The 13810-nt window shown below is 39.7% G+C and overlaps 1 protein-coding gene across 1 annotated transcript; it reads right to left on the bottom strand.

Moving 5' to 3' along the window:
• Positions 1–247: 247 nt before the first annotated feature.
• casr (calcium-sensing receptor) lies at positions 248–13436 on the bottom strand. Its single transcript, XM_057820987.1, has 6 exons — positions 13252–13436; positions 9487–9793; positions 5808–6647; positions 4846–5073; positions 1458–1581; positions 248–1383 (listed from the first exon to the last, which is right to left on the bottom strand). The coding sequence occupies exons 1-6, from the start codon at positions 13434–13436 to the stop codon at positions 248–250; spliced, it is 2820 nt and encodes a 939-aa protein (XP_057676970.1).
• Positions 13437–13810: the final 374 nt, after the last annotated feature.

The raw sequence follows: 13810 nt of genomic DNA, 5'->3' as shown, positions 1-13810 counted from the left end.
AAACACAAGGGAGTGCTGCAGCACCCTCAGCACCCCACTTCCCGCGCCATTGATCCTGAGTACACAAAAAGCTTCAAGAAAACAATGTTTTTCAAGAATGTTTTAATACAAAATGTGTATTAGTGACACAAATCAATTAAAAGCTGAACGCTAACTATAAGTAACAGTATATCAGGCAGACTAGCATGTTTTCCCTTACTTTTTAACATCACCCAAAACAGAAAAGGTATAATTAAAAGGTAAGCAATCACATCAAAGAACTTCTTCTCGACTCCTCGAAGCTTAATGACAACATGACTGTACTGCTGCCGAAGCTTACTCTTGGCTTTTGCCTTCCAGATGGTGTCTCCCGACCCTCCCCGTTGGTTTTAAGGCTGATGGAGGATGACGGGGAGGAGGCGGACGAGCCCCCTATGCTACCGGACTTTTTTCTGGACACAGTGCCCTGTTTGAGTGTGGCTTTGGCGGCCACTTTGAAGGCGTGGGCTGCCGTGCTGCACCTAACTTCCTCTATGGTGTTCCTGGAAGATTTGAAGAGGATGATGTACACCTTATTGAAGAAAATACAGGCTAGCATCCCAAAGCTGGATGCTAGAATCGCAATGACCTCCACTGCTGAAACAAACTTGCCATATGTACTAAAGTAGGCGGGGATGAAAGAGATCCAAACAATGAAGAATATGAGCATGCTAAATGTAATAAACTTGGCTTCCGTGAAATTTTCTGGAAGTTTGCGGGATTTGAATGCAAAGAAGAAACAGATCGCCGCCAGGAGGCATGTGTAGCCAATGAGAAACGCGAGAGCCATCTCAGAGCCTTCGTTGCAGGTGATGAAAATAATCTCATCGATATCGTGGTTCATATAACTGGAAGGGGGAGCGTTGTAAAGCCACACAACGCATATCATAACTTGGACAAATGTGAAGAGGAACACCAAAAGGAACTGCAGGTTTAATCCCCACCATTTACGGTGGAAACTGGTCGGAATCTTAGCCTCGAAAACCAATAGCACTCTGTTGGTTTTGACTAGAATACAAGAAATGCAAAGAACAAAACTGACACCGAAAGCCGGTTGACGGAGACGACACATCCAATCGTGCGGTTGCCCGATAAAGATAAGTGAGCTGGAGAAGCAACAGATAAGCGAGAAGAGCAGCAAGTATGACAGCTCTCGGTTTGTAGCCTTCACTATGGGAGTGTTGCGGAACTTGACAAACACTCCTATCACAAAAGCTGTCAGGACCACCCCCAATACTGCGCATATGGCCAGTGCTATCCCAAATGGCTCAGTCCAGGACAGAAACTCTATTTCCTTCAAAAAGCAAGAAGTGTGGTTTCCACTTGACCAGGAGTTATTAGGACATTTGGTGCAAATGCTGGCATCTGTAAAAAATAAGATGAAATTGACAACTGCAACTTTTCAAGCATACAATATAAATCTCTGCTTTGAGTTGTACCTTTATGGTTACTGTATTCTCCATCTGAGCATTCAGTGCATTCAAAGCAACATGTGGGCATACTGTCTATAATGCCCTTTCTGGTACCAGGTTCACAATCCTCACTGCAGTTGGAGAACGGCACCTGATTGATTGGAAACAGAAAACAAATTAAGTTGTCAAAAGAGGCAAAAAACGAACAGATCTGAATATTCTATCCAGACCGATATACAGTGAAGAAAATATGTATTCGAACACCCTGGTATTTTGAAAGTTCTGCCTCTTAGAAATAATGGCGGGGTCTGAAATTTTCATCGTAGGTGCATGTCCACTCTGAGAGAGATACATCCATCCAGAAATAACAATGTATGATTTTTTTGTTGTTGTTTTTTACAATTTATTTGTGTGATACAGCTGCAAATAAATATTTGAACACCTGAAAAACGATTGTTAATATTTGGAACAGTTGCCTTTGTTTGCAGTTACAGAGGTCAAACATTTCCTGTAGTTTTTCACCAGGTTTGCACACATTGCAAGAGGGATTTTGGCCCAGCCATCACTCAGGTTTCCGGGCTGTCACTAAGAAACATGGAGTGTTAGCTCCCTCCAAATGTTTTCTATTGGGTTTAGGTCTGGAGACTGGCTAGGCCATGGTAGAACCTTGTTAAGCTTCTTACGGAGCCACTCCTTGGTTTTCCTGGCTGTGTGCTTCAGGTCATTGTCATGTTGTCAGTCACGACCTATCTTCAATGCTCAATCTGAAGGAAGGAGGTCGTTCCCCAGAATGTCACAATACAGGGCCCCAGTCATCCATGCGCAGAAAAAACTCCCAAAGCAAGATGCTACCACCCTCATGATTCACAGTAGGGATGGTGTTCTTGAGTACTTATCATTCTTCTTCCTCCAAACACGGTTAATGGAATTATGACCAAAAAGCTCTATTTTATTCCTATTTGACCACAAAACTTGCTACCATGAGTCCACTGCATCATCCAAATGGTCATAGGCGAACTTTAGACGGGCCTTGACATGTGCTGGTTTAAGCAGGGGGAACCATCTGTGCCATGCATGATTTCAAACCGTGACGTCTAGTGTACTCCCAACAGTAAATTTGGAAACGGTGGTCCCAGCTCTTTTCAGGTCATTGACCAACTCCTGTCGTGTAGTTCTGAGCTGATTCCTCACCTTTCTTCAGATAATTCAGACCCCACGAGGAGACTTACATGGGGCTCCACTCCGATTGAGATTGACCATAATGTTTAGCTTCTTCCATTTTCTAATGATTGCTCCAACAGTGGACCTTTTTTCACCAAGCTGCTTGGCAATTGCTCCGTAGCCCTTTCCAGTCTTGTGGAGGTAAACAATTTTGTCTATGGTGTCTTTGGACAGCTCTTTGGTCATGACTATGTTACAAGTTTGAGTCTTACTGATTGCATGGGGTGGACAGGTGTCTTTATGCTGCCATCGACCTCAAACAAGTGAATCTGATTCAGGATAATACATGGAGTGGAGGTGGACTTTTAATAGGCGGACTAACAGGTCTTTCAAGGTCATAATTCTAGCTCATTGACAGGTGTTCAAATACTTATTTGCAGCTGTATCGTAAAATCATGCATTTTAATTTTTGGATTTTTCTTTTTAAATGATCTCTCTTACAGTGGACATGCACCTACGATAAAAATTTCAGACTCCTCCATGATTTCTAAGTGGGAGAACTTGCAAAATAGCAGGGTGTTCAAATGCTTATTTTCTTGACTGTAAACTATTTTAGCATAAATATACAGTGCCTTGCAAAAGTATTCGGCTCCCTTGAATCTTGCAACCTTTCGCCACATTTCAGGCTTCAAACATAAAGATATGAAATGTAATTTTTTTTGTCAAGAATCAACAACAAGTGGGACACAATCGTGAAGTGGAACAACATTTATTGGATAATTTAAACTTTTTTAACAAATAAAAAACTGAAAAGTGGGGCGTGCAATATTATTCGGCCCCTTTACTTTCAGTGAAGCAAACTCACTCCAGAAGTTCAGCGAGGATCTCTGAATGATTAAATGTTGTCCTAAATGACCGATGATGATAAATAGAATCCACCTGTGTGTAATCAAGTCTCCGTATAAATGCACCTGCTCTGTGATAGTCTCAGGGTTCTGTTTAAAGTGCAGAGAGCATTATGAAAACCAAGGAACACACCAGGCAGGTCCGAGATACTGTTGTGGAGAAGTTTAAAGCCGGATTTGGATACAAAAAGATTTCCCAAGCTTTAAACATCTCAAGGAGCACTGTGCAAGCCATCATATTGAAATGGAAGGAGCATCAGACCACTGCAAATCTACCAAGACCAGGCCATCCTTCCAAACTTTCTTCTCAAACAAGGAGAAAACTGATCAGAGATGCAGCCAAGAGGCTGCAGAGATCTACAGCTGAGGTGGGAGAGTCTGTCCATAGGACAACAATCAGTCGTACACTGCACAAATCTGGCCTTTATGGAAGAGTGGCAAGAAGAAAGCCATTTCTCAAAGATATCCATAAAAAGTCTCGTTTAAAGTTTGCCACAAGCCACCTGGGAGACACACCAAACATGTGGAAGAAGGTGCTCTGGTCAGATGAAACCAAAATTGAACTTATTGGCCACAATGCAAAACAATATGTTTGGCGTAAAAGCAACACAGCTCATCACCCTGAACACACCATCCCCACTGTCAAACATGGTTGGTGGCAGCATCATGGTTTGGGCCTGCTTTTCTTCAGCAGGGACAGGGAAGATGGTTAAAATTGACGGGAAGATGGATGCAGCCAAATACAGGAACATTCTGGAAGAAAACCTGTTGGTATCTGCACAAGACCTGAGACTGGGACGGAGATTTATCTTCCAACAGGACAATGATCCAAAACATAAAGCCAAATCTACAATGGAATGGTTAAAAAATAAACGTATCCAGGTGTTAGAATGGCCGAGTCAAAGTCCAGACCTGAATCCAATCGGGAATCTGCGGAAAGAGCTGAAGACTGCTGTTCACAAACACTCTCCATCCAACCTCACTGAGCTCGAGCTGTTTTGCAAGGAAGAATGGGCAAGAATGTCAGTCTCTCGATGTGCCAAACTGATAGAAACATACCCCAAGCGACTTGCAGCTGTAATTGGAGCAAAAGGTGGCGCTACAAAGTATTAACGCAAGGGGGCCGAATAATATTGCACACCCCACTTTTCAGTTTTTTATTTGTTAAAAAAGTTTAAATTATCCAATAAATTTTGTTCCACTTCACAATTGTGTCCCACTTGTTGTTGATTCTTGACAAAAAATTAAAATTTTATATCTTTATGTTTGAAGCCTGAAATGTGGCGAAAGGTTGCAAGGTTCAAGGGGGCCGAATACTTTTGCAAGGCACTGTAGCTGTTGTCATGTACCTCCAAACTGTATCCATTCCAGAGAATCTTTGTCTTGTCAATGACAAGCTTGGCTCCCCTCTTGGCATGCATATTATAATATCCAACCTCTTCAAACACCACAGAACCATCTTCAGCAGACCTGTGCCAGTTGATTATGGTGTAGTTTGCAGACAAGTCAAAATCATCTAAATGCATCTTTCCTCCAGCACGGTTGGGATATTTCAAATGTCTGAGCTGCTTTAGTACCTGAGGTGCATAAATCACCAGGTTAGGTTGTAATTGGACATACCGTATTGGCCCGAATATAAGACGGCCCTGATTATAAGACGACCCCCTCTTTTTCAAGACTCAAGTTTGAAAAAAGACTTCTTGAACACCAAATTAATTTTCATACAGAAAATAATTACAGTACATCTGAAACAAATGAAAATAACAATATATTTGAGAGAAAAAGCATGTTATTTTGCCTCATTCAAATCTTAATATCTGAACATTTAAATATGTAAACTAAAGTGCCATCACATTCGTAAATGAATGGCTTCTGGTTTTTGAAATGTAAATAAACCAATCTATTGTGATAAAACAACAAAATTGCAATAACTGCATTTACCATCAAAGTGAAGTCTAACTGTAACTATAGTCTTGAAACAAATCTGAATTAGGAAAAACATCGCAATAAAATAATGCAAACTGGTTAAACGAGAGTAGCTGAGATCTGTCATGACAGATCATCGCTTCAATGATATCTGACGCCATCTAGAGTCGTGAATGGGGAGAGTAGCTGAGATCTGTCATGATAGAACATCGCTTCAATGATATCTGGCGCCATCTGGCGTCGTGAATGGGTATAATGTCTAGACCGCGAATATAAGATGACCCCCTCTTTTTTAGTCTTATTTCAATGCAAAAAACACTGTCTTATATTCGGGCCAGTACGGTATTTAGCATGTTTGTCTGTTGAATAAGTCTTAACGTTTTACCTGCCATGCTTCTATTTTCTTTATATCGGCGCAGGAGTTGTTTGCAAAAAGCCCATGTCCAGGTGTACAGGTTAATACGTTCTGCAGGGCCTGTGCAATGGAGTAAACCGCAACGTATACATTGTAGGAGATACGAAGGTGGGTGTAGTCCAGGTATGGTGTCTCCACACTTGTGATGTCTTCGTCACCAGTACACAAAGGCCTAAAACTTGTGCTACCATTGTCACTTTCTTGGAGTCTTGGACTGTCCTTCAGATAACAGTTGAAGGTTTCTTCCCAAAACTCCCTGACAAAGTCATTATGATTATCTTTCTTTGGTTGGACATGCTGCAGGAACTCTTTAAACTCGGGAATATGCCCCGCCTTTAAAGCAAAACCAACAGTACCTGCCACCACATCGAGATATTCAGGTTTAGCAATGAGGGATGAGCTCGCCCAAGCTTCGCTAGCGATCCAAGTACGATCGGTGATGTTTCTCCTGACCATCTCTTTAATTAGAGGCTCCATATCTGGACCACTGGCGAACACCACAATAACTTTGGCGCTGGAGTTTTCAATTCTGTCGGCAAGCGCTTGGATTTCGTGCTCCTCCATGTACTGTGAGATGAGTTCATTTAGATGAATGCAAATATCCCTTTCCTCCATCTCTTTTTCAAACTTCTCAATACCGGGCCGTCCGTAGTCATCATCTGAGGCCACGGCAATGACCCAGTTCCATTGAAAGTACTCAATTACATCGGCCAGTGCCGTAGCCTGGGACTCGTCGGAAGGAATTGTTCTCATGAAGGACTTGTACTGGTTCTTGTTACTTAGAAGGCGACTGGATGAAGCATAGCTTATCTGAAACATGACAGTTATTGATCAATGTTTAGTTTCATAATACTGTATGTTTTTACTCTAAAATTAATTAACCATAGGCGGAGTTTGACTTTTGGGGCAGGGGGGGCACAACATGTTGATGACCTCGAAACGCAGTGTCAGCAATAAAATTAACTTACAAGAATATTTATAATAATAAGTTGACAATGAGTGTTTTTTTGTTCACGATCATTCTTGAAGGGAATTCTAAATCAGGCTGCTTAGGCAATACTTTTAGCCAAGACCGTCATCCATTGAATATGGTACCCCCGCCGGTGTTGTGCCAATGTAGTTACCCCAGTCAAAAATTGTATCGCCTGGGCGGAGCCATATGGAGGAAGATTTGTGTCTTTATTATTCAATCAAAAAAGAGAAGCTTCAATTAAAAACACAAAAAAAAGTTGTTGCAATCCAAAAAATGCAAAAATAATTTTGAAACTCAAAATAATGCATGTGAAAGCTATTTTTCTTTGATTTTTTTTTTTTTTTTTTTTTTTTTTTGATTGGAGTCAAGTTTTTTTTTTTTTTTTTTTTATTGAGCCAACTTTTTTGATTGAAGTAATGTTAATTTGTGTTTGGGCCACATTTTGGCTAGGTTGTTTTTGTCTTTATTATTCAACCAAAAAATAAGTTGCTTCAAAAAAATATATTTTCAAAAAGAAAAATCACTTCAATGAAAAAAAAAAAAGATTTCAATCACAGAAATCGTTTTTGAATGCGAAAAAATATTTGGGATTGAAAAATTTGCATTTGAACACTTGATTTTTCGTTGAAAAAGTTTTCTTTGATTGAAGCAATCCTTTTTGTGTTCGGGCCATATTATGGGTAGGACATTTGTGTCTAAATCATTCAATCCCAAAATAAGTTGCTTCAATCAAAAAAAATATTTTCCATCAAAGAAAAAATAATTTGAAAAATAAAATTGCCCTACCCTTTTTTTTTTTTTTTTTAAATTATATGCAAAGCAAATGATCGCCTAAGGTGCTAGTCACATGATCTGTTCAAAAAAATAATTTTGACCCATTATAAAAATCAGGGCCGGCCCAGCCTATACTCAGACTATGCAGCTGCTTAGGGCCCCTGACCTCTAGGGGGGCCCCAATCTGGCAATTGTTTAATTTATATTCCATTTTGTTTACTACAGTTTGCTTTATTTGAATTTTGTGAGTTTTGATACTTGATTACAAGCTTAAAAAAATAAAAATTCTTCCTTAACCTCTTTCTTTCCTCTTTTAGAAAAAGGTTTGGCGCTATCTACTGTAAGTACTGACAATCATTTGGGGTGAGAAGTTTGAAGTATGCAGTGCAACAAAATCTGATTAATATACAAAATATGGACATATGAGTTGGATTGCATGTATGGGTTTCACAGTACACTGTGACGAAATGGTGGGCCAAAAATATGGGCCCCATTGCATTATTTTGCTTAGGGCCCCCAAATGGCCTGGGCCGGCCCTGATAAAAATGTATTATGTTGTTCATTTCATTCATTATTCTTGCAGTTTTATTGCTTTACAACTTTTATATATATAGGAAAGTCATTTTCATGCAATGACACTTTTCGGCCCCCAGGGGGGAGCTGGCGCCCCTGGCCCCCCCCTTAAAATCCGCTTATGCAATTAACCTAAGAGGACTTCATTTCAAACTCACTTGGTGAGTAAAAATATGCAGTGTACACAAGTCTCACATTTCAAGTTCTTAAATACGAATATTTAAGAGATTTATAGTTACTGATATGATTTTCGCAGTCATAACAGCCCTTAAGGGTAACTCTTAAGATGTGACTTTTTGACTTGCCAAATACAGTGGTACTCTATTTTTGAAATGATTTGGTTCTGGAAGTAGTTTCGTAACTTGACAATTTTGTAATAGAAATGCGTTTTCCATGTATATGCCCTAATCCGTTCCAAGCCCCCCAAACTTCAGACTTAAATCTTTAATAATGCATAAAAGTGCATCCAAACATGTAACAAATACATGTTACTATTAGATTACTGCACAGTAAACATTGAATCGGAGATGTGTTTAATGTAAAATGGGTGGCCGTGGCGCAGTTGGTAGCTTGAGTTGTCCTGGGTTCGATTCCCGGTTACGACTGCCCATTGTCAAAGTGCCCTTGGGCAAGGCACTGAACCCTAATTTGCCCCCAATGGGTTGGCCTTGCATGTCAGCAGCACCTTTGGTGTGTGAATGCTTGCATGAAAGGGTAAATGTGTGCTGTGTGTGAAATACATCCACACACCTAGGAGGAAACAAACCCTGTAAAGAGGGTCCCACAAAAAAGGAGGCGCTACTGAGCTGTGTAGCCACGCCCTTATTCAAAACCAAAACGAATCTTCTAATTTGGCCAGTTCAACCAAGTGTGCCAAATTTCATGGCTCTATCAAATGGCTAAATAAGTCCCTGAAAAAATCTACTTCCTTTAATAGCGAACATAGAGTCGTCACGGCAACAGACATGGGCCTTAAAATGTAGGATTACAAAAGGTCTTGTAACTACGATGAACGACCTGAAAAGAACTGGACATGTATAAGTAAAATAGGTGACTTTCTGTTGCCACTAGTTGGCGCTGCAAAGTTGATACAATAACCCCTTCAGGACCTTTTAGCGTACGACTCTTACTTACTTATCCTGAAATTTCTTCCTAACAAAGGCAATATTTTCCCATTAAGGCGTGTCTTAACCTGAAAATTCTGTATGTCGAGACGTTCGTAAGTAGAGGTACCACTGTATAGATACTAAAACTTTCTACTTTAAAGATCTTTATTTTCAAACTTTGCTCTTATTTTGATAAAACTTGACAGTGCACATGCAGACTCACCTGTGGAATATAAAACAGTCCCAATAGGTTTGCCACTGCTGTGGAGACAGCAGATCCAGCAGCTCCTACCACTGCGATAGTGGATGGGATGTGGTCAGTGCAGTTGCAAAATTCATCCAAATTCAAGGAGTCTATCTTATTCTGGGCTACAAAACTAAGAGTGGCCTCCAGGGCCTTTGATACAGCATTACACGTGTCAAAGATTCTGTAGCCCAAAGTGATGTTGGGCAGGAGAGTGCTGCTGTTGTTGATCTCCTCGATTGCAAATATCATAGCCTGCAGCCAGCGGAAACCTCGGAAGTTAAACCTGTTGGATGAAAATACTCATCAGACACTTGCTTCGGTACACTATGAACATATTGAGAATTGATCTTTCATCGAAATATAAATCTCATAGGTGTACAACTGTAATGTTGTGGCCAGCAGAGGTGGGTGGTAACGCATTACATTTACTCCGTTACATATACCTGGGAAGGTTTTGAAGTAAAATGTACTTCTTAGAGCAATTTTACCACGCCGTACTTTTTACTTTTGAGTAGATTTGTGAAGAAGAAACACTACTCTTACTCCGCTACGTTGAGTTACATTAGAGTCGTTACATTTTTCCTCTTTATTCTACACATTGACTTTATTTTTCCCAGAAATGCCGACAGTGGCTGTCTCAGTTTCACCAATGAGATGTCGCAACAATAACCACATAACCACATAACCACGACTCCATTATAGCAGTTAGAGGTAACAATGTTTTTTCACCACTAGATGGCACTCATATTCTTTGTACAGATGTGGTTTCATAGTGTTTTTCTGGTCAGAATTTGATGATTTTTTGGGGTCATCTTTTTGGCCTATTATGGTCATGTAATAAATAGTACACAGGTATGACGCCGCAGTCTCATCCGCTATTTTGTCTCCAGTCATTATTTTAGACAGTACCTTATTGTACCACACTGTATCTTATTTTTAACTTTATTATCATGACGTGTTCTGTCCTCACTAAACGTGAAGTTGTTCAATTTGACAGACGGCAGACAAGGCAATTGCGGTTTTTGAAGCTTTTTACTTCCTTCATTTCTGACAAGTTGTAAAGCTGTAACACAGATATATACACTGATGTTCAAAACGACAAACCTTTTAACAATAAAACTCCTGATACAAAACAATTAGTGTTCAAACGTCAATCACGTCTGATCAATATGTACATTTAGTAGATTAAATTAGCCTAATTTGCTTATCAAAACTTTGCTTTCCTAAATACTTTGAATGCTAACGTATTTACAATTCTCATAGCAAATCGCTCACACGTAACTCCACAAACTGTAACGCTAAACTTAAATTGCAAATGCATACACAAACATACATTAGCTAAAACAACTTACAGCCTTATGCAGGCCTAACCAGAGGGCAGCTGTCCTATATCCATGTCAGACGAGTCTCGTCCTCAGTCATACTAGCCAAGGCGGCAGTCCAGCCAGACCCAACGCTGCCACCAGAGGGCAATGTATCCTCCATCGTTAAACAAAATACAATACTTTTGGACATTTAGGCTAGTTATTTAGCGATTAAGAGGCATCGTAATGGCCCGAATGTAAGATGGTGTTTTTTGCATTGAAAATAGACTGAAAAAGTGGGGGTCGTCTTATATTCGCGGTCTAGACGTTATTCACGACGTCATTCACGACGCTAGATGGCGCCAGATATCATTGAAGCGATATTCTGTCATGACAGATCTCAGCTACTCTCAAGTTTAACCAGTTTGCATTATTTTATTGCAATGTTTTTTCTTTATTCAGATTTGTTTCAAGACTACAGTTACAGTTAGACTTCACTTTGATGGTTAATGCAATTATTGCAATATTGCTGTTTTATCACAATAGATTGGCTTATTTACATTTCAAAAACCAGAAGCCATTCATTTACGAATGTGATTGCACTTTAGTTTACATATCTAAATGTTCAGATATTAAGATTTGAAAGAGGCAAAATAAAATGCATTTTCTCTCAAATATATTGTTATTAGGGCTGTTAAACGATTAAAAATTTTAATCGAGTTAATCACAGCTTAAAAATGTATTAATCGTAATTAATCACAATTCAAATCATCTCTAAAATATGCCATATTTTTCTGTAAATTATTGTTGGAATGGAAAGATAAGACAAGATGGATATATACACTCAACATACGGTACATAAGTACTGTATTTGTTTATTACAACAATAAATCAACAAGATAGCATTAACATTAACATTCTTTCTGTGAAATTGATCCACGGATAGAAAGACTTGTAATTCTTAAAAGATAAATGTGAGTACAAGTTATAGTAATTTTGATAGTTTGTATATTGTGACTAAATATTGCCATCTAGTGTATTTGTTGAGCTAAACTTAATGTTTGAATAGAGTATTATTTTGCATAGCTGTTTTGATTGAGAATGCCAGATCACTTTGCATTGAGCGCTTTTCTTTTTGTGAACATTATTTTATTTTTGAGAGATAGGAATATTATTTTTGTTGTGCTTTCACTAAATGATACTGTAGCGACTTAAATGTTCTTAACTGCCCAAATGCATGATGGGAATTTGAGCAAGCATGAGTCACAGTGGTTGCTGCAAATGGTATATCTTCTCTGCGTTGAGTACAATACATGGTGTTAAGAAAAAGATCATCTCCAGTTATTCTTCCTCATGTCGCTTGCCACAATAGTTATAACAGTTGCGGAAGAGATGCCACCGCTTATTCCATTAAATAGCGCAGCTCCAACAAATGCCTGCGTTACCAATTCGCCCTTCTTGGAAATTGGCGGTGCTATGGACAGGCGATTCTTGTTGGCTCGTTGTCGTCCATTGGCTCGGTTCGTCCGATTTCTTCCTGAGGAAGATGGCGGCGTGCATATAATCACCGAGAGGCGTTGGATTGCTTTTTGTGGGTACTTTTATTAGCAAAACAAAAGCATGTGGGGGACGCAGTACTTGAGCCTGCGCTAACTGCGCACTTTCTCTACTCTCTCGCTCCCTCTCTTGCTGGACCACTTTCTTCCTGACTGCTCAATCTGACAATGCCGGTCACATTAAAAATAACAGCTGCCCGCTTGGCAGGTGCCGGTAACACCTGCGTCCACTCCACTTGCTTGTCTCTGCCCTAATCTCTCAATATACTTCAAACGACGCAATTGTAGTCTGTTCGCGGCAATGCATGAGTGGGTCGTTCCGCGCATGCGTTAATTGCGTTAAATATTTTAACGTGATTAATTTTAAAAAATTAATTAACGCTTTAATTTTGACAGCCCTAATTGTTATAATCATTTGTTTCAGATATACTGTAATTATTTTCTGTATAGAAATTAATTTGGTGTTCAAAAAGACTTTTTTCAAACTGAGTCTTGAAAAAGAGGGGGTCGTTTTATATTTGGGCCAATACGGTATTTAAAGGGTTAATTCCGATTTACATGGAAATTCGAGTTATGTCGCCAGCATAAGAATGGAACTCGTTCTTAACCAGGGGACTACCTGTATAGATTAAAATGTGCTAAACAAAAATATTCCTTTTTTTTTTTAACTCAGACATTGTAAGTAGTTACTCACAATGTTACTCATTACTTGAGTATTATTTTCAACTAATGCTTTTTTACTTGAACTTGGATAAATTTATAAGTGACTACTTTTACTTTTATTTGAGTAATATTGTTTAGAAGTAACACTACTCTTACTTGAGTCAAATTTTTGGTTACTAAACCCACCTCTGTTAGCCTGTTAATAGTAGGTCAGTCACCTGACGCATTGTGTGGACTCAGGACGTGCTGCCAGATCTTGGTCTTTGGAAGCCACCCCAAAGTGAATGGGGAAGAGCCCTCCCAACAAAATATCGCCGGTCATCTGTGCTCGTTGATAGGGCCCGTAGGTGGACAAGACGCTTGTGCGTCCAAGAAGCAGCAGATAACACAGAACAAATCGCATCTTTTCTCCCACAAGGATTTAGTCTATTGTCAGTCACGCCACTGTAGTTTTATCATTGCTGGTCATCCTGTTGCTTTGTGACCTTCATGTTGACATCAGAGAGCGTCTCTGACTATTAAAGGAAAGAAATGTTAAAGTTGAAGTGGAGACACACTTTAATGAACCTCCTTCCTGCAGCCTTTTGCTGTGTGGCCACTGAACCCAGACATCATGGAGAACAGCCAAAACCGGCTCACCTGCATCCCGCTAATACTGCTGGAAAAATGCTGGAGCATAGACGTGATAATGAAGTCATGGTCGCCACACTAGGTACATCCAACGAACAGTTGTTGTTTAGTGGGAATGTTTGTGTTGCAAAGGCCAATTGTGAAAAC

This window comes from Corythoichthys intestinalis, chromosome 18 (assembly GCF_030265065.1).
Source record: "Corythoichthys intestinalis isolate RoL2023-P3 chromosome 18, ASM3026506v1, whole genome shotgun sequence".
Lineage (NCBI taxonomy): Eukaryota > Metazoa > Chordata > Actinopteri > Syngnathiformes > Syngnathidae > Corythoichthys > Corythoichthys intestinalis.
Note: the sequence above shows the minus strand (reverse complement) of the source record. Positions and strands in the feature narration are given on the sequence as shown.

Coding starts and splice junctions, on each gene's coding strand:
- casr (XM_057820987.1), bottom strand. CDS start 13,436: ATGCGATTTGTTCTGTGTTATCTGCTGCTTCTTGGACGCACAAGCGTC. Junction 9,794..13,251: donor GAGTCCACACAATGCGTCAG/GTGACTGACCTA, acceptor TTCATCCAACAG/GTTTAACTTCCGAGGTTTCC. Junction 1,384..1,457: donor AGAATACAGTAACCATAAAG/GTACAACTCAAA, acceptor TATTTTTTACAG/ATGCCAGCATTTGCACCAAA.